The sequence below is a fragment of the Denticeps clupeoides genome, chromosome 5 (assembly GCF_900700375.1).
Source record: "Denticeps clupeoides chromosome 5, fDenClu1.1, whole genome shotgun sequence".
NCBI lineage: Eukaryota > Metazoa > Chordata > Actinopteri > Clupeiformes > Denticipitidae > Denticeps > Denticeps clupeoides.
In genome coordinates this window covers 15,660,719-15,688,313 of record NC_041711.1, presented here as the reverse complement: position 1 = coordinate 15,688,313, position 27,595 = coordinate 15,660,719, and the positions used below count along the sequence as shown (strand labels likewise).

Sequence of the window (27,595 nt, the reverse complement as noted above, 5' to 3'; positions counted from 1 at the left end):
ACTGTGGCTGTACTTTGTAACACGACCAACATAAAATGCCAATTCTACATGACCCCATTAATAAATTTAAACTGCACTTTCAATTAGAGCTGGCATATTTTAAATGAACATGCATTATATTTAAAGGAATTGCTAACTAGCATCCGTAACCACCCTACTGCTGATTCCTCTCCTTGCCTATTCTGTATCTTTTACTGCTTCTATTTTCACGTTCCATGTCGAGTCCTTCTTCTCACACCGACACGCGAGGACCAGCAGGGGGCGCCCTGCCGCGGCTCGCTGCGCGCTGATTGGCCAGAGGGCCGAGCCCGACTGCGCTGGGCGAGACTGCAGTGGGTCGGAGGAACGAAGCCCAGCGGAGAATCTCAGCAGCGCAACTCCAGCGGAAATTCTGCGCCGCGCTTCACTGTAGTATGGCATCAAGGAGAATGGAGACCAAACCAGTCATAACCTGCCTCAAAACGCTCCTCATCGTCTACTCCTTCGTGTTCTGGGTGAGTGGACCGCGCGTTTCGAAGCTCTGCGTGGCCGCGGCGTGTTTTCGGCCACATGTGCGTTAATGTGGCGAGCATTTTTGGACATTTTCACGCGTATTTGCTGGTTGCGCGCGGCTGCTCTTGGAAATCAAGTGCATGTCACGTCGCGTCACGGACATCTTTCGGCACCGCTCATCCGCTCCGGATTTTTATTTTTTTTTGCACGTTGTCTGCTATTTAACGCGCTAATGTAATTACGAGATAATAAACGCGGTTTTCTGGCAGTTTCCAGCAGACCTCGCGGTCTCTCGTATTCGGCATCGTGCAAGTGGGAATGCCGGCGGGCAGCATCCCTGCGTCCCGCGTCCCGCATCCAGGGATGGAGAAGGGGATGGGGATGCGGCACCGCCCCTGGTTCCTGCTGTAGGTGCATGTGAATGGCGTCGTCCCTCGTTTCAGCCCAGAAAAGGCGCGTCACGTCAGATGGCTTTCGATCCTTTCCACCAGTGTGAATGTTATGGCGGTGATCGGGCCAGACAGTTTGCCCTGCAGTTTTATTCTGGCCTGGATGTACAGACGGGAAAATGGTGTCAAACATGGAGAGAGGGGGCGAGAGAGAGAGAGACATCCTGCTGCGGGCTGAGAATTAAACCAGAATGTCAATATTTCAATATCACAACCTGGCCAAGAGGTGAGGGGATTAAAACCCAATTACTGTCTGCCCTGAAGTGGCCGCATCAACTTCAGACTTAAAATGGTGGTTCTCATGCCAGCCCTGTTTTTTTACTCTCCCTCTATCTTTTTTTTTTTTGGTGATAGAGGGATTAACCGTCCTTCCCTCTGGCACCGTGGGCGTTGAGCCGTCAGCTCCGAAAATGCTGCCAGGGAACCAGGCCCCCATCAATCCGTCACTAATGTTCACTCCGCGGCCATGCCATTTGTATTAGCGTTGTTTCTCAGTGCTGCGCTGTCCGCACGCTGTACATCCCTGTACCCCTGAGCAATTCGTTCTTCAACCGGCGTCGCACGTGATGAAATGAAGCCCCCTTTCGGTGTCATTCTTCCTCTCCGTCGAGGTTCCAAACCCTTCGCTGTCACCGTGTTTGTGGGGGGGGGGACAGAAAGAGAAAGCGGCCTTTTTCATCCAGACAGGAATGGAAGAGTCAAGACTCTCTGCTGGTATGACATGTCCCATCAGCGTTTTTGAGTAATGACCCCCCCTCCTCACACTGTCCCCCAGTGTCTTCTGTTTGCGTTGCACTGCCCACTTGGAAAAGACAACACTTCAGCCTGCCCTCCGTTCTCCGTCCTGCTGCCGGCAGGGGGGCTGGGCGGGTTGGACCGGTGTGAATCATGCCTCTCTTCTCCTTCACAAATTGGGTGGAACAGAAAAACTTTTCCGTTGCTTTGAAGCTCGCTTGTTCCTTCCCTGAGACTGATGAGAGAGGATGGGTAACAGAGATACGGTGGGAGGGGGGGGCGCCGGTGCCGCTGCTGGTGCAATTTCCAGGAGAGAAGTGGGCTGTCACTCAGCGCCGGCCTGCCGAATGTCCCTGCTGCTGATAACCAGGAGCAATAGAGCTCTGTGTCGGACGCCCGGTATGACAGCGGGAAGCACTTTGTTAGACATCATAGTACATGTCATCGCGCCCCATATCTGGAATTTTGAAATGTTCCTCAATTTTGAATGGTTTAGACTCAGTGTAGGCTTCATCCATGAACAGGAATGGAGTCAGTGTGGTCCATGTTGGTCCGAGTCTTTTTCATGATGGTGGGTAAATCCCCATCATGTGGGTTTAACATTCAGTGTGCTTTAACACTGAACAGTTTTACAGGCTTTACACTGTAAAGTGTTAAATTTAACTCTGATTTGAACAGATCTCAAATAAACTATCTGCAGGATTAAGACTTGCATTTACTGTGTAAGTTCAATTATCTTGTCTGGCCCACTTTACACCAGATATCCATTTAGGGCTTTAATAAGCGCCATTACATCCATTCCGGTGTGATTACATGTCATTTTACAAACTGCTAAAGGTGCCAGAGGTACACAAAACCTTAAGACAAAGTGCAAATACCTACTTTATTTTAAATACCTAAATGATTTTAAGTAAACAGTTTTACCTAAAAGATTTTAAGTAAAGTACGTTTTTTTACTCAGGTAGCTTTTACTTAATGAGTGAAAACTGACTTGTGCGAACGGCTGCTCGGCATGCATACATGGCGCACCACGGTTCACTCTTTATGTGAATGGAATGGCATGTGTCTGTGACACCAGGATAAGCCTGTATGGTGTCCTATTTTAACCCCAGTTTAACTGCAGTCTCAGTTGTCGGACTGTGGTGAGGAAGTAACACCAGCGGGACATTGCTAATGTGTCGACACGAAAACAGGTGACAGTTCATATAGAATAAAGAACATCTGGGCGATGATCCATCCTCATTATTGTTAGAAGCAAATACTGTTAAAATTGCATTTATGCATTATAGCCAACTCATAATCATGCATACTCATCCTCAAAATGAACCCTAAATAACGATACAACAGATTTGCTTATGGACACAGTATGACATTCTGATACGTAGATTTATAAATATCTCACATTGCCCGGTTTCTCCTGATTACCCTGACTGTGTTGATGGGTAAGCCTGCCTTGTGCCCTTCCGAGAGCGGAGCTGCCATAAACAGCTCATTTCAGGTCTGGAATCCCTGGAAACCAGCAGTTGGTTTTTAATTTAACAAATCATAAAACTGCCTTGATAAACATTGTTTGACGAGAGCATTGCATTATTCAGCCACTGTCTAAATTGCCATTCTTGGAAAAAAAGCCAAAATGAGTCTGTAAATCATGGATGTAATCTAACCACTCTAGCAGCCCTGCCAACATAAAAACCATTGCGCAGCCAGGGTTCTGTCAGAGGCTTTCAGGCACAACACTGGGACATGCAAGTTGCTGTTAATGGCCTAGGCAGACAGCTTGTTCATTACAACCCAGGCCGTGTCAGCCTCTCAGATATGTCCTAATTTATTCCAGTGGCTGTGCAGTTATTAACATGCCACATGGGGCATAATGCAGGATGCTCTCATTAATGCATTTTGCACTTTGTGTACTTAGAGGTGGAGGCTTTTTGTTGGGTCTCATTAAGCTCATTATAGCTTATGAACTATGAGAAGGCAGCTTGAATATTGTCAAGTGAGCTGAAAGAGGAGGGAGGCAATCGAACCAGCGAAATGCCATTATGCCCAAGCCTCAAATCAGGGCCCTTATGGAGAGGCGATGCCTTTGGTATCGCGTAATACGATACAGCTCATGCCTTCAAATGCCAACAGTCCCCATGCCTATAATATTCTAAGCTGGCTCTCAGAGACCAGTTCTCGGGCCATATTATAAACCTTGCTTTACATACAGTTATGTGCACAGTGACCGTTCACTTAATGCATTTATTGCTAAATGCATTTATTGTTATTTTCCCATCCATGAAGAATGCAATAAGTCTATGTTAAGCAACACTGCTTCCCACTAGCACTGGACCAGCAGGTTTTATAGGCACTTCTATATGTGCCTCATGTTGCGCTGGCATGTCATTTTATTGTTACAAATTAATTTTAAATAGACAGCCTTGTTGTCACACCAAAGGATTTTTGCAGAACAATATTTGCATAATTCTGATCTCATGGCAGGCTTCATCCAACACGCAGACCCCTGTACTCTGTTTAATGGAAACAACATTTAATATGCAGAATTCTTCCTGTCGATGGAAAATGCTGACTCGCTGACCGAAGGTAATGTGTTTTTCATTGTTTCTGGTGCCAGCAGGCAACGAACCTGGCTCTCAGGGCTCTCAACTGATCCCTTCATCAACCCCCACCAAAATCCCGGGCTTGCCCATTTTTGACTTCAGCTAATCCTAACAACATCATTCTGCCTTCCACTGGAGGCCTATCCACCCTTGCTGTCCTTCTTAATTCCCATTTGCCGCTCCAGTAACTTTTTCATAAAACAGGGTTGGGAAGGGATTGAAGGTATAATGAACGTGGCTGCTGTGTGGCTACCTCCAGACTCCGGCTGCAGTGGAATGTAGAAGGGTCATGGCATAAACGAAGAGAAAGACAGAGAGTGAAAGTTCATTTTGTCTGTTTACTGTGCAGGGACTATGTCCAGTTGGGCTTTCATTTGATCTTTCGTCTTATTATCTCTGTAAGAAACCTTTTGTCTTTTGTCATAGAACCGTAGAACCAGCTAAGTGAATCCATGCTTTTCATGTAGCTGTGTGATGTGGTCTGGCTACAGTGGCTGCAGACTAATCTGCATGTGAGTGTCTGACTCATTGTAATGGGGGGATGTGACCACGTTTAGCAATGACTGGGCATATGCTGGCCACCGCTTATGTTCTATCAGCTCTGCCTGGCCCAGGAGCAAGAAGAGAAGCATCTGAGGAACCAACGTTAAATGCTCAGTACCCATATGTCACTGGAGTGGTCAAAAGGCTTTAAAAGAGGCCATAGGTCAAGCTAACTATGATGAGTGCTGACCTGAGTGATCACAGTTCATACAATTCACACCAGCTTGTAGAATGTGGAAGTTGACCAAAATTCCATTCTCCCTGGTCAGGAATCTCATGAGGGGGGTCATCGTACCCTGCAGTGCACCTCATCATGGCAGTTTTGACACATAGCTGGTAATGAAAGAGATCTATAATTAGCGGCCAGCCAGAGGAAGACGTGCTAAATGTCCTTGTTTGCGTTGATGATGACGGATCTGTGTGTGTGTGTGTGGCTTATCGCTCATTTGCAGTGGTGTTGTTTTAATCTGATCATTTCAGCAGTTGTTGGGCAGATGAACTTTCATTCGGCTTTAGGAGAAGCATATCGCTCATTTAATGAGAGTTTATATTATTAAAAACTACCTGTAGTATATGTCAGTTTTATAATGGAAAAGGTTTTGATGATGTCTCGAGTTTAGTGGATGGTAGATTACAATTTTTGTAATTCAAAATGTTTCAAATTTTGGTTGAAGTCACATCACATACTTAATGGAGTCTTATATCTTTCTGCACCTTCATAGGAAAAATTGATACATTAAACCAGTCTTACCTGATTTAATGTATCAATCAACAGATTTAAATTTTACATTCATAGCCTTTTAACTGACTAATATGATGTGCAAATTCCAACCAAGATCCAGTGTGCAAGCTCCGGCCTGCTTATTTTAACGTGCAGTTTGTGTTGTGGCTTGCATGAAAAAGGTAAACATTTTCTCTGCCAGAGTTTCATCACTTGGATCTACAGAGATTATGAAACCATAATATGAGTGCAGGCGTGTTTTTTTTCACCCGATGTTAGTAACAAGAATCTTGAGGAAGTTAATAAAACAGCTCCTCGGTAGAAACAAGACATTTCAGAATGGCAGAAAGGACGAACTGCATGTGCTTAGAGTGAAGGGCCGGAATGCATTGTCATGGTTGGCCTAGCGGGTAAGGAAATGGACCTGTAATCAGAAAGTTGGCCAGTTCCAATCCTGAACCACCAAGATACCACTGAGCAAAGTACCGCCCCCACACACTGCTCCCCGGGCACCAGTCATGGCTGCCCACTGCTCACCAAGGGTGATGGTTAAATGCAGAGGACACATTTTGTTTTGTCACCATCTGCTGTGCTGCGGTGTTTCACAATGGCAATCACTTCACTTTCACTGATATCCTGGATGGATACATGGGATGGGCAGCCAAGAGCCTACATTAATAAACAGGAAATGAAGATGAAATCAATAATTAGAGTGCAGAATAAATGGTGGAAAAATTTGGGCCAATTGTGTTTTTCTTATTGGGCATGAAAAAGCAAACTGTCCCTATTCCAGAAGGTTCTGATAAGAAGCATTCATAAGCAGGATGTACGGGAAGAGAGTCTGAGCGATGGAAACCACTTCAGCCTGTATCCCTGACAGGTGCAGAAAACCATTAAACATATTAGGCAGCCCCGCACCCTGAACAAATAGCTCTTAGCTGCTAGCTATTGGCCGGATGGAATGTAAAGTGCACTTTGTGTGTGTGTGTGTGTGTGTGTGTGTGTGGCCCAACAGATATGTATTTGTAATAGTTAACTTGGAGTTTATATCATGCCTTTTATAAGAATACTCCTCTGCTTTGCATAGTGATCCATTCATATATAATAAATTGGGTGATTTATTTAAAAAAATATCTTCATTTGTGTTTCCTCTGATTGCAGTACAGTGTGATATTGCACATTGCTGGGTAAATAGTGTGAAATGGCGGTAAAAGAGTCCACTGGGTAAATCGCAAACTGGCCTGACAGATTGACACGCTCCCCTGTCCTTTCTCAACCACACCAACGTGATGTGCCCGGTGTTTCTTTATGGCAGTACATCCCTCTGGTGTCTCACAGGTTGAAATGCAAGGCCTGCGCATGTGCCATCATCACGTTTGATCAAAGAGCCCCAGTTTATTAGGTTGTTTGGCGAAATCCTCCTTCCACCTGTTGTGTATCTTTTTTTTTGGCGACAACACACTGCCTGGCACTGCAGCCTGCAGTAACAAGTGAATCACACCCCTGGAAGCCGGCACTGACAAACAGCACAGTCGTGTCCATCAGGGAGAGAGGGATCGGAACAGAGACGAACGGTCATTTGGAAAGCTAATCCTTCTGGAGTGATCCCAAACCCCTGGCCCTATCCATAACTGCTGCATAACCTCATTACAATTACATACCTCATTACAAATCATTACAATATACTTTCCCATATTGAACGAGTCGTGTTTTTTTTTATCGATTTTTAATCGCATTTTTTTCTGATATTGCCAGGCTAAAGTAATAAACAGTTTATTAACATATAAAAGCATAACGTTTGCTGCCATGCTCAGACATTCCAACCTCCAAATCCTGTAGTCTGATGTGAAATGGATTTTATATTTTCATTTTTTGGCCGCTGTTCCTCTGCCGTCATGCGCTACTAAACCAATCGCAGTTATCAGTTTTCAGGTAGAATTGAAATAAAAGCACAACCACACTGAAATCTGACACATACACACACCACGGAGGGAGGTGCAGGCACCACAACATCAGTGAAAACATGGCACTTCAGTAAACAAAATTGCATTGCATTGCTTTTGCATTTCTGTGTTTTTCATCCTTCCTCTTGTGTGTAAAGTCATGGCAGGTTTTAAAGCTGTTGCTGAGAAGTGGTCAGAAGTGGCAGACAAAATGTTAGTTTGCAGTTTTTTCAATCATCCAAACTTTCAAAGTAGAGGAGCTGCTTCTTCTTCACATTTATTTGAAGCACCTTTTCCCATCAATCCCAGCCATGATTATGACCATTACATCAGAGAGTGTGTATTAGAGGTTTTCATAATCCAAAAATCTGTTCTTGGCATGAAAAGGACCATTGAAAGCCACGTCATGATTGTTCTGCATGATGGATCCAGCTGTGGTTTTGTTCGCCTTATGTCTTCATTCGAACCTGAAACATGCCTTTTGCCAGACAAAACAACACAGATTTTTTGGGGGGTTCTTTCTACGATTATATTCAAGGCACTCAACCAGGATGTTATTTTGCTAGTACATCTGTGTTCATTATGTAGCAAATCGTATGAAAGCCAAGTGGAGAGGAAACTGGAATATGCATGTGTGAGAAAGGACGCTGAGATGCTGAGACAAGAGAAGCTGAATTACTTTAATAGTGCGAGACAGGGATAAGTGTGCAATGAGTTCATGAGTGAGAGAGTCCTACAAAAAAAGTTTTGTGTTCATGGCAAAATGTATTTAGAACACAGAAAGGAATGATCCAAGATACGTTTTATAATGTGGTGTTTAAAATACTTTACTTTAAATACAGTTGCTTAATTTTCATTCTGAAATGAGAATGTGAATGACAAACCTCTTCCTTTGGCTGCTCCCATTAGAGTTCGCTACAGGGGATTGACCAGTCTGGATGGCCACACAATTGGCATGGCAAAGGCTTCACACCGGATGCCTTCCTAACATAACCCTCCACATTTACACTGTCACATGCAATGAGTTGTGATTGACATCCAAGGTGCCATTGAGCAAAGCACCGCCCCCACACTCTGCTCCCCCGGCGCCTGTCATGACTGCCCACTGCTCACCAAGGGTGATGGTTAAAAGCAGAGGACACGTTTTGTTGTGTCACTGCGTTCTGGGCTGCAGTGTTTCACAATGACAATCACTTCACTTTCACATAAAAGTTAGACCAGAGCCCAACATGTACAGCTAAAAGACCAAATTGTGGCCGTGGATGCCAGCCAACATGACTGTACCAACATGCTTTACGCATGTTACGAGTTGTTTATACATTCATTTCCACACCTCAGACTAGGGCTGTGCGATATGACATAAAATGCATATTGTGATAAAAATGTAACCATAGTTGGTAGATGTAATATATTGCTTTATATAATTACATTTAAATGTAACTGTTTTTGAAGGGGTAACATGTATCCATACTGCAGCAGGAAGTTGTATAATAAACCTTTTACAGATACCTCAACATACTGTATTCAGTTGTAAAGTTTACATAAAAATAATTGTCGCGCAGTGACTGGTGGCTTAATGAGAGATTGAAGGCTTGTTTTATTTTATTTATAGGGTCTATTATTTTTAAGACCTTATTTAATTTATATTGTTTAAATTTCAGCTCAGTGAAGCACTTTATTGTTACCTTTCTTCTAGTGTGCTTGAAATAAAGAACTTTATGTTAAGGGCTGCAGCTATCGAATATTTTTGTAATCGAGTATTCTGTCGATTTTTTCATCAAGTAATCAGATAACTCATACTTTTGCGTTTTTAACTCTGTCAATAGTGTGTTATGCAACATGAAAATCCTCTTAAAATGAGCAAGCAATGGGCTGTTATTCCTCACAATTTTTTTTTTATTCAAATACTTTTATTAGATCAAAGCTTAAAACCTTTGGGTTACAGGCTCCAGAACTAAGCCCATTTAATCAATCTTTCTGTGAAACATTCATGATGTACATGAAAAAAAGCTATGAAACATGGGTTAACCCATTTGTCCTTAGTTTTATTTTAATTAAAAAAACGAAAAGGTGTTTACCCCCTGCTTTAGCCCATCTGAGAATAATATAAATATATATAAAGTTACAAAATAGTAAATATATATATAGGGCTGCAACTAACGATTATTTTAAGAATCGATTAATCTGTCGATTCTTTTTTTTATTAATTGTAGAAAAAAAAAACAAGAAAAGCATTCATTTCCAACCATTTATTCAAAAACAGAACCAAAATCTTTAGAAAGTGCACAAACATGTTGCTCCTTGAGCTGTTATAATAATAATACAATAAAATAAAAATGGACTAACACAAAAAACATACACATGTATGCTTTACATCTGCCAAATATTGACTTTTGTTTTTAAATAAAGTGCCACCTGAGCTGCCAGAACGATAAAAAATGTATAAAAAAAATAAAGAACAATACAAATCAGAAAATTTAACAGGATTTGTTTGAATGTCAGAACTTGTTCTCTACACTACACTGCAGATGCACACACTCACAAACTCTCACACTGACACACACACACACTGCAAAAAATGCTTTTCTAACTTAGTAGTTTTGTCCTTATTTCAGTCCAAATCTCTAAAAAATCTTAGATACATTTACTAGACACATGAAATAGCATAAGAAATTGTCTTGTTTTCTGAAAAACATCTCAAAATTAAGTGATTGTTTGCTTAAACGTATCTGCCAATGGGGTAAGAAAACTAATCTTAATGAGATATAATCTCAAACAGAAGTTTTAAGCATCACTTAATTTTCTCATGCCATTTTTCTTGTCTAGTCATCTTCATTTAAGATTTTTTTAGATATTTGGGCTGGAAACGAGACAAAATTACTAGGTAAGAAAAGCTTTTTTTGTAGTGTAGCTATACATGACAACAGATTGAAAAATGAATGGTCCAAAAAAAGCTAGTGAATAAAAACATGTCTAGTCTTTTAATGCAAAGTGCAAAGTAACTATAGCACCCCTGCTTTACTACTGTTATTAACGCGCTAACGCTAACTTGTCATGCTTGTCAAGCTGGATGACGGGTAAACATTTACATTTACAGCATTTATCAGATGCCCTTATCCAGAGCGACAATCAGTAGTTACAGGGACAGTCCCCCTAAAGCAACTTAGGGTTAAGTGTCTTGCTCAGGGACACAATAGGCGAGTGTGTTACCCACTAGGCTACTACCACCCTCCTTTGTCCACGCGGAGACGCAGAGAACGCTGTTTCATGCCCCCTCCACACCTGTAGGTGGCGCTGTAAGTCCCCGTCTAGTTCTCCTCCACAGCGAGTTAAGCACCAGGGACATTACGTTCCTCACTTCAAAACGGAACAAAAGTAGGATTCTGTAGCGACTTACCCTGCTGCTGAACTCCCTTCCTCCTCATCAAACACGCGTTTCAGGTGCTGGATCATTGCCGTGGTGCTCCCGTGCTGTGCCATGTTGCTTTTGCATATTTTCGCGCAGATTTCTCTGCCTCTGCCATGTATCTGTCCTCTACCTCCGCTCGTTTTTTTTTAATTTTTGCTCTGCACTGTCTATGAGGCGCCAAACTCTTTAGTAATCGATTTTTATCGATTTAATTGATTCGTTCTTGCAGCCCTATATATATATATATATATATATATAAACAATTAAAGTATTACTAATAATCCAATTTAAACAATACAGTTCAGTTTCCAGTTGTATCCAGATGAGGTAGGTAAGTAGGTAGAATGTTTGGTGCAAAATAGAGAGAGAGAGAGAGAGAGAGAGAATTTGTCTTATTGCATGTGTGTGGAATGCATGTGCAAGCCTGCGCCGCTGTGATGTACTGTGGGGAAGAAAAAAACATTGAGCAACAAATGCTGTAAACTCAGCCAAAAGTAAATCTATATGCTAGTGAATGTAGATTTGTCCATCTGTCGCATTTATTATTACTACCTTATGTATGGGGAAGGCGTGTTTCGAGATGTAACCTATCTGTGTGTGTGTGTGTGTGTGTGTGTGTGTGGCACACAGGAGGGATTAATTACATGAGTGAGATCTCATGCCTTATCATGCCTCGTCACTATCGACAAATAATTACAAATAATGTACGTTCTAAGAAGCACTAATGTTAGTTAGCGATCATAAAAAATGCTGTAAATGTAATGTAAAAACACGATACCTTGTAGAAGCTCTGCTTGGAGAAGTGCGGTTCACGTGAGGATGATTTCGGGTAAGGAGCTGTAGCATTGACGAAGTACTTTTATGGTAAGCCAGGTCCGTTTTACAGTGTATACACCGCCCTAACGCAGCGTAAAATGCTCCCACACTTCAGACATTTTATGCCTTTTATGCACACCGGTATCTTTTTTTTTTCCGCCAGTAAATCGCGCCTCCTTAAATGTTTGAAATGCGCGTCAGTTTAAGCAGTCCGTGTAGAACAATGATTCCGGTGCTCCGGAACAGCTCCGCACTGCGTAGCTCCGCGGGAGCGATACGATAATAGATGGACTTAAGTGATGAATTAAACGAAGCCTTGAGGCCAAGAATTTTCCTCGAATATTTTTGTAATCGAATCATTTGATTATTCGAATAATCATTTCAGCCCTATTTATGTTAACCAGATTGGTAGTTAATCAGTTACAATATTGCCTAAATTGACAGCGATTTAAAAAGAAGAAAAAAGTTGCAAATGAAATGATTGATGCAGCCTTGTATGTATGGGGGAATCGAAAAAGGATGTGATGGAGCTCAACGTGTTTCTAAATAGCAAACTAGTGTCTCACAAAAATGCCTGCTTGTTGCCTGGAGCTGGTCTCGCTCTAGATATTTGTCGTCTTGCCCATGACAATTTGGATTATGAATGGGGCTCGTACGAGTTCCACAATGACACAAGGAACTCATGCCATCAGAGATCCAGGACTGCACCAGCAATCTAAAGTTAAACTTGACACTATGAAACAGCAGAGTCACTGAGACCCAAGTGGCTTTATTTAAGCGTGAGGATATGGGAGATGTGTGTTTGTGTGCTGTGGAGGGTATGGCTTCTCGTTTTCTCTGAATGGGATTCAAAGATGTGCTTTTAGCACAACAGAACAACACTGCCTTTGATCAGGGCTTTTCATTTGAAATGCTAAGAGGAGCGGGAGGAGCTTTGAATCAAAGCGTTCTTTTCTCTCTTTTTTTCACTCTCTGTGGACCATGTCCCCCGTACCCCCAAAAGCTCTTTTGTGTGCTGTGATGATGGACAGAAATAAGGAGAAGAGAACATTCACTTCTTTCCATGCGGTGGTAGCATGCATAGCCTTCCAATTTCCTCACCGAGCCAGCCAGGTCTGAGGCAGACTTGTTCTTACGGGATCTTTTGCTTTCTGGTATGTAGTTTCTTCCTCCAGGCTTTGATTAATGGGGTCTTTTTAATCTGCCAAGTCTGGCTAGGCCTACTGGGGCTGCCTCTGAACGCAGTCAGAACGTTCTCTACCCAGCTCCGCAGGGTCCTCCATGGAAGTACACGTCAGAGCGAGGACATAAGACTCCTGTGTACATCACTGAGAAATTCCCATGAAATCTGCTTAATGCAGTAAGAAGGCAAGAACGTTCACAGGGTCGCTGTTTATTTATTACAGTACATGCTACACCGGGCTACCCCCCCCTACGTTAGGGGTCACAACAGTGGACCGTCCGCTCTGGATGTAAAAGTTTTACGTGGACGCCCTCCCTGGTGCAACTCTGTTTCTACTTACTGTTCCTACTTAACGGAGGAAGGATAATGTGTCTTACCAAAGTGCAAAAATATTCACTCATTCCAGGATTCAGATAAAGTTCCAGGTGAAAAGGGGAGATATTTAGCACTGAAATTCACAATTCACATCAATATATAACCTATAGGACAGGGGTCTGCTGGAGGGCACCAGTCCTAAACAGCTTAGTCCTTTGCTTGTTCTACTATGCCAGAACTGGCATTTTGAGAGTCACACACGTGCTCACCTGACATCAACTCTGTCTAGTTCTGCTGAATGTCACTGACATAGACTCTGCAGCTGTGAGTTACAGTTCATCTGTTTATTCATTTATGTGCATGATAATCATTATGACAATCTGTGTAATAAGCATTATCACAAATTTCACAAATGATTTTGGATGTGTAATGCCAATTCCAAGCCTAGTGATTGTGTGCACTGTTACCATCTTAGACTCTTAGTATTTGTGTGCAGTGTGACCCATGGCAAGGCAGTATAACACAGTGATGTTAAAGACTCCCGTCTTATGCCACAACAGATGGAGGGGACAAAAGTGTTTTCACGCCACCACCCCCACACATGCCCATCAGTTCATTCTTCAAAAGTCACACACTGAGCCTCTCAACAGACTATGGCCAAAAGTGATAATAAATCACCAAGGCAGTTAATGAGTCAGATCCTTTCTGACACGATATCTCCTGATTACTTGTCCTTGATTACTCAGATATGGAAACATAATGGGAACAGAAAGACAACACAATGGCCTGAAAACACATACAAACTAAAGAAGGAGACACACAGCATTAACACACATGTAAAGATCATCAGGGGATGTGTGGTCATTTAATCATATTGACCTGATTATTGGGTCCTGATCACTGACAGCTGCCGCTCATTAGGCTTGAGTGTTCAAGACCCAATAATCAGGTCAATATTTTGGCATCACATATTCATAAACTCAAATTGTCTAAACTAAATGTTGCGATGTACTAGGGTATTGTATCTAAACTAAATATTAAATTTAAAATCAATTAAGATCAGTTGGGTGGTAGTAGCCTAGTGGGTAACACACTCGCCTATGAACCATAACGAATCCCACTTACTACCATTGTGTCTCTGAGCAAGACACTTAACCCTAAGTTGCTCCAGGGGGACTGTCCCTGTAACTACTGATTGTAAGTCGCTCTGGATAAGGGCGTCTGATAAATGCTGTAAATGTAAAATGTAAATGTGTGGACAAAGACTAGAATGCTACATTTATTCAAAAAAGTAATCAAATTATTAATCATCATAATGTATCTAATTGTAATATTTATTGTCTAAAGTGAAGTGATTGTCACATGTGATACACAGCAGCACAGCAAACGATGCACACAGTGAAATTTGCCCTCTGCATTTAACCCATCACCCTGAGTGATCAGTGGGCAGCCATGACAGGTGCCCGGGGAGCAGTGTGTGGGGACGGTGCTTTGCTCAGTGGCACCTCAGTGGCACCTTGGTGGATCGGTATTCGAACCGGCAACCTTATGATTATGGGGCTGCTTTCTTAACCGCTAGGCCACCACTGGTATTGCAGTTGGTTATAGTTGGTTTCGTGCAGCCATAACACCCATAACAACTAGACATTTACTAGGGACAGTGTTTTTCTTGAATGTACTCTGCATTTCAGATCTGCATGCTCAACAGCAAATTATCTGGTACCTTGAATGTGTGATCTCTCACTGGAGCTAATAAAAAATGCTCATACTGCTAAACGAATAGGATGGGAGACATTGACAATTAACCATTTCAACGCATCCATGTAATCAAGATCAAGATTTTTTTCTGTTGTAATTGATATTTTCCATCCACATCAAAAAGCTACAAATTGTATTTCATGCTGTCAGCTAGAAAAAGAACGACATGTTCACATTTCCCAATTACCTGCAACGATTCACACGAATGGATTTCTACCAGGCAACCAGGGCCACCGACATTAGATGTTGCCAGGCGCTCATTCGCTCTGTCGGCACTCAGACACTTTCCATTAGACGCCACTCTACAAGTGGGGAGAGCGAAATTAGCACCTGGGCTGGAGCATGATGACCGTGACGCACATTAAAAACTACATCACATGGCAGCACCTCACCTGTCCCTCGGTTGGTCAGTTATTATTTGCTGGTGAGACCTTCTTTTGAAGACTCGCATGCTTGAGTCGCTGCCTTCGGAAGAGTTACAGGCAGGCATCCTGGTTTGAGTTCTGTGTTGGAACCCCATGCTGCCTTTACCCCTCCTCCCTGCTCAAACACCCACACACCATCATCATCATCACCACCACCAGTAGCGGGGCTGAGGCGCGAATGTAGACACAATGCTGAATCATTCATGTTTTTGTTGAATAATGCATGAAAAGAAGTACACGGAAAGAGAAGAAAGACAGAAAGAAATGTGCCACCTTTGCTTTTCTGTACTGTTTTATTGGTGAATGAACGGTTCCTCGTATCCTGCTCTCTCTCTCGCTATCCGACATGCTCGCTCTGGTTGTCTCTCTTTTGAACTCAGTGACTCACTCCATCTGCTCTCTCACTCTCTCTCTCCTTCTCTCCCTCTCTGTGTATGGAGGCGTGGAACGTCATCCTCTCACCCCACTCAGACATGCTCAGAATGACAACATGGCTGACGCTTTGGGTGCAGAGCTGCACAGAATGGCCTGCTCTCAATAGAAGCCCATATAATAGATCCCTCACATGCACGCACACTTGAATTCGTAGACTGTCCCATGCGGTGTGGGTTCGTTAGTATGCAACATGATGTAAAAACAGAGAGAAGTCTGGTACCGCATCAGCCGCTGCATTATTAGGGGTTGGTGTTGGTTGTCAGAAAGACTTTGGGCGGAACCAGATTTGGTTAGTTGTTTCTATCTGGTGTACACCTAATGAGTGTGACACCTAATGAGCCACGCGTATTTTTCACATGTAAATGTGTGCGTTCATGACGGAAAACCACACACACACACACACACATACTTCGTTAATAAATAAGAGAGTTGATAAGCTGGCCTCCAGGCTCCTGATTCTATTGTCACTTCACCAGTGTAACACGTCGTGGGAGTGTAGAATCTACACGACATTGGTCCTACAGGGGGCACAAACTGACCGGTTCCGGGATAACCCATCAAACGTTTACAAAAACAGGGTGTTTGCCTGGACTGATGGACCCGTCTCATCGTGTTCATTTCCCCAATCTTTGCCAGGGGAGAGGGAAAAAACAACAGTAGCAAATGAGTGACAGAGAGGAGGACAGAAAGATAATGCCAAAATTCTGCCAGAGGTGAATGAGGAGTGTCATGATTGAAGGACATGGTGAGGACGGAGGACGCGTACGCACGATGTCACGAGACAAGGGATTTATTACATGGAGCACAGGACGGGGGGGAAAATCACTGAACAGCGGCCCGACGGTGAACAGAAACAAACAGGGCAGATTTATACAGGCAGAACACGAGATTCAAAACTTCGGTTCGAACCCTGATTCCGGAATATCCCCTTCTGGACTTGTCAGACAGGGAGGTCCAGAGTGTCCAGATTGATGGTTGTGATTTACATCCACAGCATGTCCCAGGTCTGCAGCCACAGCTTACATAGATCAGACTGGAATTTATCATAGTCTGTGTGTGTGTGTGTGTGTGTGTGTGTGTGTGTGTGTGTGTGTGTGTGTGTGTGTGTGCGTGTGGGCGGCCACTTTCCTAACGTACTTTTAAATCGCCTGAGGCATTCATGCCTGGTTGTATAAGCGCCGGGCAGCGGACAGAGGGAAGTGGGCGACGGTATATGTGAGCAGCAGCAGGGTGCAGATTTTTTTATGTCTGTGTTCCTTCACCCCTGCTGCACTCACAAGGCCCAGAACGAGGAAGTAATAGCAGGAATATCATCCCCGCCACCACCCTGAGTGAAAAGCCTCACAAATGAGTCGTGTGCTTTAGTTGATTATCATTGCATATAGAATATTGCATCCTCTGAGAGAGCCCACAGGATTAAAGCGGTGAGTGCTATTGGCTTGTGAACCTCAGTGGTTTAATGGATGGGGGACTGGGCAGGGATTGTGACGGAAAGTTACAGCAGATGCTTGCTGGGCCAGTAGTAGAGGAAAGAAAGGATGCCCCATAATGCTATTTATCAAGTGAAGATCTATCGTCTGACCTGGCCTCAGTCTTCAGCAGTCCAAACCCTGTACTTTTTGCAGATTATCAGTCTGTCCTTGATGTTTTTCTTGGAGAGAATGGGCTTTTTTGCTGCCTTTTTTTGATACCAGGCCACCCTCCAAAAGTCCATTCCTGAGCAAACTATGCACTGGTGGCGCCCCGATCCCACAGCTAAATCATTTTTAGGAGACGGTCCTGGTGCTTGCTGGACTTTCATGGGCACCCTGAAGCCTTCTTCACAACACTTGAACCTCCATCCTTGGAAGTTTTTGAAACGGTTGATTTAGGTACAATCTTAGTAGCAGCAATATCCTTGCCTGTGAAGCCCTTTTATGCAACGCGATGATGACTGCACATGGTAACCATGGTTAACAGGGGAAGAACAATGAGCATCAGCTTCCATTTAAAGCATCCAGTCTGCTATTCTAACTCATGGGCAGTGGTGGCCTAGTTGGTAAGGACGCAGACCCATAATTGGAAGGTTGCCGATTCGAATCCCAAGTGTGCATCATCCCCGCACACTGGCGCCCCCTGGGTGCCTTTCATGGCTGCCCAATGCTCACCATGATGGGTTGATGGGCAAAATGCAGAGGACACATTTTGCTGTGCACCGTGTGCTTGCAGTGCTTCACTTTACTTTCAGTTTTTCTTTTTCACAACAGAATGATCTCCAGCCTTGTGCTGGTCAACACTGTTAATGAGAGGATCTCTGAAATGGTCTCAGCAGGTAGTTTGGCCAGGACTGTAGTTTTATCTAGCCGACAGCCTCATAAATACCCAACAGACCCTAACGGTCCTGACCTCGACCTTGACTTTCAGGAGTAAGCCTTGAGTCTGAATCTGGGTCTGAAATTATAACCCTGCGGCAGAGAATTCATTCCCCTCAGCCAAATCTTTCATGTCACGTGTAGGCAGTGTTGTGCAAGTTCACACTGAAAAAGAACAAGCGCATACAAAATTCTGTTTCCTTTTTTACAAATCCACAATTCCAAAAAGGAACTAGTTTGTGTTCATGTGTTCTTTAAAAAAAATAAAAGGCGTCTTGTTTGAGACTACACTTATAAACCCAATGTCTGCACAAGCTACAAGTGTGCAGTGTGCAGGCAACTGTGCAAGACAGGTCTGGCAAACAGTACAGACCTAGTGGTGCTGTGTGACCTGCTTAAGACAGTAGAATTAGAGTAGAATTAAAAAAATACAGATCTTGTTTGTAGTTGGTGCTATTTAGTTCACTGATCTTGTGATGAAGTGAGCTGGGTTGACAATTACTTTGAATTACTTTTGACAGTTTTGGTTGGCAGATGCTCCCTTGTGGAGTTGCATTGCCTGAGTTTGGTCCCACAGGCATGAGAAGTTCCGTTCTCAAGGGTCCTAATGAAAAAATACGACTGGAGGACAGGTCGGCCTCAGGCACGTACTCAACTTGTACCAGATCTTTGAACTCAGCATCAAAGCTCTGAAATGAATTTGCTTAACCTAGTTTTACGTGAGTGGTGTGCCTGTGATCAGACATGCTTGTGTTTTTTATCTGCCTTTAATCTGCCTCTCTCTGTGGATGTTCTTTAGAACTTGTTTCTAGCATGAATGAGTCTTGAGGGGTAATTTCACCGGATTTCTGTATGACTGTCCTGTTTTAGGCCAGAATTGATTCGCAGGAGGTGGGTGGCTACTTTTGCATGGTAGAAAATGGCGTCGCTCTCCGTCGCTGCCTTGCTCTTCCCGAGAAACCATCCCTCTGTCTCTCTCTGAAGGACTGTGGGCAGAGGAGCCGGAGCCAGATGGTGTGTTGTCTGGGCATTAGACGCATGCTCAGAGGCATCCCCCTCCTCGCCTGCCACAGTTACGGCACCTGCATGCCAAGGTAGATGCCTGGAACAGGGGCAAGGTGCCCTCTGCTGTTTATTCTGGAAACCTTCAGCCCCGTCACCGTCCTGGCATTGCAAAAAAAAGATAAGATCACAGGCCCGAAGCCATGCCTTGACTTTTTTCAGCCTCACCAGGATGGAGATGAAAGCATATAGTTTTTTTTAAATCCCCTCATCATCATCATAACAGGGGCACATTGCAGCCATCTCTTTACCAAGTGTAAACAGAGTGTAAATGTTTGGTGTTTTTCTGACCCCAGGTTTGTCCAATTTGTATATATATTGGGGTATACATGTTACAATTTGGCAGTCCACAGATTACCTGGATATCTAATTATCTAAGTATATAAAAACAATCAATCTGTGCACATTCTGTGCGAAAATTAAAGCATCGAATGAACGTGCTGATTTTTCAGCCACTAGGTGGCAGCAGAGAACTGTCTGTGAAGCCACTGGGCTCTGGTTTGTAATGACAAAAAATGTATGTGAAGTGAAAGTGATTGTCACATGTGACACAGCACAGCACATCACCCAGTGCACACCCAAAACATTTTTTTAAATAATCCAAAATATTTTTCTGTCCTTGAAACAGATCACGGGGGCAATCCTGCTGGCGGTGGGACTATGGGGGAAGTTCATGCTCGGTCCGTATATCTCTCTCATCGCTGACAACTCCACCAATGCGCCCTATGTTCTCATCGGCACCGGCACCACCATCATCGTCTTCGGCCTGTTTGGCTGCTTCGCCACCTGTCGCGGGAGCCCATGGATGCTCAAGCTGGTGAGGGGAGAGGAATGAGAGTGTGGGAGAGTGTGTACCCGTGTGTGTATTGAATCAGGAAGCACCCATGCCCACAGATGAAAGAGTTCGATCACCATTGATCTGAGAAGTTTAATGGACAGTGACACACAAGCCCAGAGCTCCTGCAGCTGTTAAGATGCTCAGTGCCAGTGGAGGTGATGAAGTTTTAAGGGCAGCGTAGCGTCGACACAGCACTTTTCCCCCGAATCTGCTGTTCCTGCATCATAACTCCTGACTGGCAGAGACTCAGCTTCTTGTTTCTCTGTGTTGTACAGATTAGTCCTCCATGTTCCTCCTTGCACCAACCCTGCGGCAACGTCTGTTAACATCCACCATTACATACCATTAGCTATTAGAGGCTAAAAGTAAATTAAAATGTAATTAAATAGTGGCTGGTGAATGGAATGTCACAATTTATTAAAAAAAAATTTTTTATCTGATGTTCTTGCCTGGTGCTGTAATGTTCTCTTGCATCCTGCAGTATGCCATGTTTCTGTCCCTGGTCTTCCTGGCCGAGCTGGTGGCTGGCATCTCCGGGTTCGTCTTCCGTCACGAGGTGAGTGCTCTCGCCGCCCGCTGGGGCTCCAGCTGAATTATGGGTAAAGGGGACTCATCAGCAGGAGCTCACCATCTGCCTCGCAACAGGCAGCTATTCAGACGGCACAGCATGCACTAATCACGAAGTGCTCTGTGTGTGTGTGTGTGTGTGTGTGTGTGTGCATGTGTGTGTGAGAGAGAGAGAGAGAGAGAGAGAGAGAGAGAGAGAGAGTGTATGCGACCATGCATGTGTCTGTGTGTGTCTGTTTGTATGAATATCAGTGACGCGAAGATGCCATCACAAACAGAAGAAAACCTTTTGTTAAAATCTGTCTATTTACTGAAATAAATCCCCAAATTGTCCCTTTGCCTACCTTAAAAACAAATGTGAGTGAATGCATACTGTATCCGTTTTACTGATCATTAAGTGACTTTTTCCTAAAAATGTATTTAGTTGTGGTCTGGGTGAATGGGTTGGACTGGTTAGTCGGTATGTCTGTTAGAACTGTACAAAGCACAGGCAGCTCCACTCAACTTTAATCCCCATTGTGAATTAAAAACCCAGCCATAATTTTCAGATTTACCAGATCAGAACAATGCAGGTCCATTTTTTATGACATCACTTTAGCATCAGGTGATTATTTACCTCACTGGAGATAATCCCTTAAATAATTATAGATCACTGTTAGCATCCATGTGTCAAATGAAACACCAATGTGGGGGCAGGGGTGGCCTAGCGGGTAAGGAAGTGGACCCGAAAAAAGAAGGTTCGAGGTGCCACTGAGTAAAGCACCGTCCCCACACTCTGCTCTGCTCTGCTCCCCGGGCGCCTGTCATGGCTGCCCACTGCTCACCAAGGGTGATTGTTAAAAGCAGAGGACACATTTCACTGTGTGCACTGGGTGCTGTGATGTGACAGTTGCCTCCACTTACAAATGCATATGTGTGTGTGTGAGGACAGATCAAGGGGACCTTTCTGAGGACATACAGAGAGGCGGTGCAGAACTACAATGCGAAGGACGAGAGGAGCCGCGCCGTGGACAACGTGCAGCAAAGTGTAAGCTGAGCATCGCCGAGTCGGAGAGTGGCGGCCGCCGCGCTCTGCCATTCGTCTGGGTTATCCGACTGAGTGGAGGAATGTCATTAGGGTATTGCAATTACTCCTGCTTCGCACCGGCCGCATCCGGGATTTTAGGTCGTGCTGGGGGTTAACAAGCAATTATAATGCTGTAAGTAGAGGGTGCTAATGAGGAGTTTTAGTGCTTAACCAGAATGGCAATTTGTGCAGTTGGACTGAAGGCTGCGACGTTCCCTGTTCCCCCGCACCACCTCCCTCGGTTTCCGTCCTTTCTCGCTCTGATCCGAGCTTTCTGGTTTCAGCTCCGCTGCTGCGGGGTGATGAACTACACGAGTTGGTTCAGCAGCGCGTACTTCCCCACCAACGGCATCCCCCCCAGCTGCTGCGCCAACGTCTCCGACTGCAGCTCCTCCGACCTGCGCAACTCCACCATAGCCCCGAGCAAGGTTCACCAGCAGGTCAGTGTGTTCACACACACACACACACACACACGCGTGCCAGCCCCACCAGGAACGTGTGTTAACTCAGGTCCTGGTTGGTTGAGTGTGAAGCAAATAAAAACGAGAAAAATAAATGCTGTCTGCCTGATACAACATCGCTGATGATCAGCGCCGGTTATGTTGCGTCTTCCGTCCACCGCAGGGCTGTTATGAACTGGTGACCTCCTTCATTGAGACCAACATGGGCATCATCGCCGGAGTGACGTTCGGCATCGCTTTCTCACAGGTTCGTGCACAGAAGCGTGGAGCAGATTAATTCATGAATCTAGAATTAGTCAGGAAACGTTTTTAAATTGGGCTTTTAGGTGTAAGGCCGCGTGGAGCTGTGTGCTCAGTAAATGTGTTATTTACTGCTGTAAATAAAACACCATAGTGTGTGTGTGTGAGATATACACCACACACACGCAACAGTAAGCATAAGTGATATACCACACACAAACACACACACCACTGTGTGCGTGCGTGTGTGTGTGTGTGTGTGTGTGCCATCCCCACACTTTGCGCAGCAAAACGTAGCCCCTTCACACACAATCAAGCCGTCCGTCACTCAGGAACAGCTCTTCGCTCTCGCTCTGCTCACAGGCCCTCACACGCACACACACAAACCTCCTGAGCCTCAGGACTATTATGCAAATCAGCTTGCTGGAAAACACACAGCCCCCCTCCCTCCCCCGCCTGCCTGCTACGCTCCCTGGGCGAACACACAGCGAGCGAGCGAGCGAGCGCTGGTCGTTACCGCTCGCTCGGCTGACATGCTCGATTAGCTGAGCGGCGCGGCAGTCATCCTCCGCCTCCCCTCTCGGCTGCCCCCCGCCGCCTCCCCACCCCGTGCTCCATTAGCCGTAATGGGCCTGGAGGTGCTGGAGGCCCGTCAGCTGCGCCGCGACCCTCGAACGGCCGTCCTTCTGGATCCCTGCGCCATTAATCGAACTGTAAATGTTATCGGGAACGGAGCCACGGAGGGGAGATCAATGACACCTTTTAAAAGAGCAGCCAGGCTAATGCGGCCTAATCCCTCGTCCACGGGTGCGTGTGTGTGTGTGTGTGTGTGTGTGTGTGTGTGTGAGTGATGGCTTGGCAGTGGGGGGGCACAGGAGTCAGTGCTGAATGGTTCCTCTGCTGCTTCCATTAAAAAAGATGGCTGGGGCATTAATCTCACGCGCGCACACACACACACACACACACACACATGCGGCGGTGATATACGCCAGTTTAGCTCAGTGCTAACAAAGGGCTCGAGAAACGGAGCTCAATAATCTCAATTAAAGGGCAGGCATTTAATGCCGGATCTCCCCGGAGTCTGCGGGACTCTGTAATTACGAACTTTCCGGACCATATTCCCCGTCTATTTATACGAACCCCCCGCCCGCCCCACCACGGTTTATTTAACCCACGCTGGCGTTGAAGCAGAACTCCCCGAAGGCCTCGCGCGCCTATGAGGTGTGTGCGCCGGTTGCCGTGGGGATTTGCCAGTGCCATGGTAACAGGTGATTGTGTGTGTTCTGCTCCGTCTCTCCTCAGCTGATCGGCATGCTGCTGGCCTGCTGTCTGTCACGGTTCATCACTGCCAATCAGTACGAGATGGTGTAGCAGTGAGAGCGTAGGTGCGTATTCACACACACACACACACACACACACACACACGCACGCTCGGGTGGCGTTTAACCCGAAGCGCGCCTTCTTCACTGAATTATTGTCTACGGCCTGGAAGTCGGATGCTGCAACATGGTGAAATGGTCGGTGTGAGCGTCAACAAGCTGCGCCGCTTGGGGTGCCGGGGGAGAGAGAGCGAATGAAAGGGAACGAGGCGGCGAGGTTACGGGGAGGGTAGCGAGTGCAGAGGGAGCGACGGAGCAGGGGAGAGAAAGAGGAGGAAGCAGGGGAGAGGCAGAGCGTTTAGTGAGCGGAATGGAAGGAGGGAGGGTAGCGGGAGAGGAGCGAAAGCGAGGACAATGAACCTGCCACACACGGCTCTGATATGGAAATGGAGCCTGCGCGGCACAGCGAGCGAAACACCCGAGGACTGCTGATTAATTATTGAAGTGTGTGTGTGTGTGTGTGTGCGTGTGTGTGTGTGTGCGTGCTTATTTGCACTGGATGGCTTTCTGTGCCTCTAAGTACATCGCCCTGGGCAACAGAGTTATATATGGGTGTGTCTGTATGTGCGTGTGTGTCAGATCACAGATATCCACAGCTGGAAGGGCCACCAGCACACATACAAGTATGGACAAACACACCCATAAACACACACACACACACACACACTGGCGGTTATCACGAGCTCACACCTTCTCGGCAGCAGCACTAATTGCTGGGTGCTGCCAGTGCTGCCCTAGATTATAAATAAAGCTGTTTGCTCCTCAATTAAACCCACCGATTTATTACTTTCCATGGGCACGGCTGTTTGCTATGATAATGTCTTAAAGGCGCAGTCCCGTCTTTTACACGCACACACATGCATTGTGTGAGACTGGGGGCCTGCAGGGGACGCTGTGAGCAGGGAACATTCTGGAAGTGTGTAGTTTGGCTTGTGTTTTTTCTGCCGCGGGTCTGGTCTGTCTGTGTGTGTGGTTTTAGGTGCTGCAACAGAGGGAACGTTGTACTAATATATGTCTGCAGTATTTACAGATGTAGATAACATTTAATAATAGTTATCTGTATTTGGAACTAACAACCCATCCAGCCCTGGTGTATAATTATCTCTGTCACCCAGAAGAATATTTGAATGTTTTTGAGTTCAAATGGGAGGAGCCAATAGCAATTATTGACACACCCTACATACTCATTTAACTCATTTCCCGCTGTTGTCTTTGCTGTAGTGTTATATAATTGAATCATATACATGATTAAAACCTGGATGTCTGCCTCAGTGAGGTGAGGTGTCAGTTTGCACAGTTTAATGGATTTTGCACCTGTTAGTGGGTTCCGTGAAAACGTCCTCTGTGTCCAGACCGGACGGAGGCCATGGTCACCACGTTCCTTGTGCCACCAAGTGGGTTTAAGCAGGGAACAGTGGAGAAAGTCCACTGGCATGTCTGCGACATGAGGAGGACAGGTTATCTCTGCATCATTCTCACTCTCAATCTTACACACATACCACACAGTGGTGATAATGACAATTTGTTGTTTTCGCAGGAGGATGAAGAGAGGGCATACATCACCTTGGAAAACCTGGGGGAGGACACACCCAAAATGCTAGCACACTCCATTCATAAGACTTTACTTCCATATACTTTCTTTCTGCCTTTCTTTTGTCCCCTTTGTGCAGTGCATAATTCCTAAATGTGCAGTTGTGCCATGAATAAAGGCTTTCCTTTCAGGATGTAACTCTGCCACAACAGGAGTAGAATCATCTCAGCACCTGCCTTTAGTCAGCCTGTACATCCAGAGCCATGCATGCAGATTTAGAGTTCCTGCTAGACCCCATCTTTCTCCATTTTAACACCCTTTGTGACATGCTCACCAGTAACCAAAAAAAACAGTGACTTAAATGCATTGTAGTACTTTGTCAGATACATTGGTTTTGCTGTACAAATGACAAAAAAGAAACACAAGATGTCTGTTAAATATGTATTTCCCCCCTAGTCGGGGTGTTTTTTTCGAGAGGTTCTGAAACCCACCCACACCTTTAACAGCACACGTCGCATCGTTCCTCGCTGCTACATCCTCTGCATCCTGTTTAAAGACAAAAGAAGACGAGTATAGCTCACATTTGAACTTGCAACGTGCTAGTAGCGCTCCGTGGATGTGCGTTTGTGTTGCTTTTTCTGACAATGTCTGTGCTCAGCTGGCTCCATGCTCAGTGCCCTCTCTCGCTCCCACCCAGTGCCTTCTCACTCACCCTTTATTTTGCTGATGTTCTTTGCGATCTGCGCTTTTATATTTCTTTAAATACATTAACGCATTCGACTGGGTAACGTGTCGAACTTACTGTGGAAACTGCCCTTGTTTTACACGTGGAGATCTACACCGAGACTATACCACTCCATCTTTGCGTCTCTCCTAAACTCCACTCGGCCTGCCGTGTTCTCCCTGGCCAGTAAACATTATTCTGCACACAGCCCCAGTTCTTTTCCGACTCAACATTACTTATTCATGCATCCCACGCCTGTTATGTTCCTGATTATGATTGTTTAAATAATAACAGCAGCGACTGGTGGCTTACAGGACGGAGAGAGAGGGGAGGGGGAGCTGGAGTGAAATCACCACTGACGTCAGTACCACAGGCACTTAAGCCTTTTTAGGAAAAACAGGGGAGAAAAGAGGCCGAAATAAATTTCAGGTTTAGTGAGGAGAGAAGTATGACGCTGGCTTCCGCTGAATCTGCATATTGTACAGACTCTGCAGCCACAGACTGCCCCTGCATGACCTCCTCAGTATTTCAGCCTCAGATATTACATGTGATCACTGAATGACTTAAATATGGCGCCCTCTGTGCACCGGTTAGAATTAATGATGGCCAGGCCGCTGAAACATGTCACGCAGGGTGGTGCAATCCGCGCGCAAATGTGAGTGGGCATGGGAGTGTTCCAGAGAGGGAGAGAGCACTGACCTCACTGGAATTGTTTCTGGTTACATAAAAGTGTGACGTAAGAGTGAAGCACGCTGGTGGTTCCAGTTCTCAGTTTAGGTATTAATGTGTAGAATTTTGTCGCATTATTATTATTACTGCTCAGATTTGAAGTTGTGGCTGCATTTTTTTGCATTAGGTGAAATCAAAGAGAATTGCACCCTGCTGAAAAGTCATTAGAGTCCTATGGTAAAGTTTGTAATACTCTAATGGGAAGTAGTCCACAGTTTCTGGTTTATATGTAACTGCTGAACATCAGAGAACATCAGCGTGTGAACATCAGGTTGTGGGAATCTTTAAAACAATTATTTTATAATAAAGACCAACAATACACAAGAAACCGTTAGAAACGTCTGAAGATTTTTTTTCCAGCTGGGACAAACATTGTCATTACGTTTTAATCACACAATCTGAAAAGTTGGACAAGCATAACAATATGACTTTGTATTAAAACAAAAAACTTTTTTTAAAAATCACCAGCTAGCATGCCAACAACTGTATGTTGATATTGTAAACAACTGTGATCTCTATTAATAAAATGTCATTTCATCGTTCCTTTTGTTCTTAATCTGCTTCTTTCTGGCTGTGTGAACAGTAGTAATATAATAAAAGGCAAAAAAGAAAAGGCTCAGATCTCCAGCCACTGATAATTAAAAGTAGTTTATTGGTCTCAGAACATGGCGCTGAGCTCACATTTCCTGAAGGATTGTAAAAATGATTGCATCGTCACTTTATGGTGTGGTTGACATCCAGTGATTCTGGTGAATTTGCTAGACGCTGCTTTGACGTTTTGCTTTTTTTAATTCAATAAACCGTACATTACGAATTCGTGGCT

At 44.8% G+C, this 27,595-nt stretch overlaps 1 protein-coding gene across 1 annotated transcript; it reads left to right on the top strand.

Moving 5' to 3' along the window:
* The first annotated feature begins 303 nt into the window (after positions 1-303).
* tspan7 (tetraspanin 7) lies at positions 304-27,314 on the top strand. Its single transcript, XM_028981687.1, has 8 exons — positions 304-494; positions 19,866-20,054; positions 20,557-20,631; positions 21,574-21,669; positions 21,993-22,148; positions 22,333-22,416; positions 23,712-23,794; positions 25,326-27,314. The coding sequence occupies exons 1-7, from the start codon at positions 414-416 to the stop codon at positions 23,778-23,780; spliced, it is 750 nt and encodes a 249-aa protein (XP_028837520.1). The 5' UTR covers positions 304-413; the 3' UTR covers positions 23,781-23,794; positions 25,326-27,314.
* The last annotated feature ends 281 nt before the right edge of the window (positions 27,315-27,595 follow it).

Coding starts and splice junctions, on each gene's coding strand:
- tspan7 (XM_028981687.1), top strand. CDS start 414: ATGGCATCAAGGAGAATGGAGACCAAACCAGTCATAACCTGCCTCAAA. Junction 495..19,865: donor TCTACTCCTTCGTGTTCTGG/GTGAGTGGACCG, acceptor TCCTTGAAACAG/ATCACGGGGGCAATCCTGCT. Junction 21,670..21,992: donor TGGACAACGTGCAGCAAAGT/GTAAGCTGAGCA, acceptor TTCTGGTTTCAG/CTCCGCTGCTGCGGGGTGAT.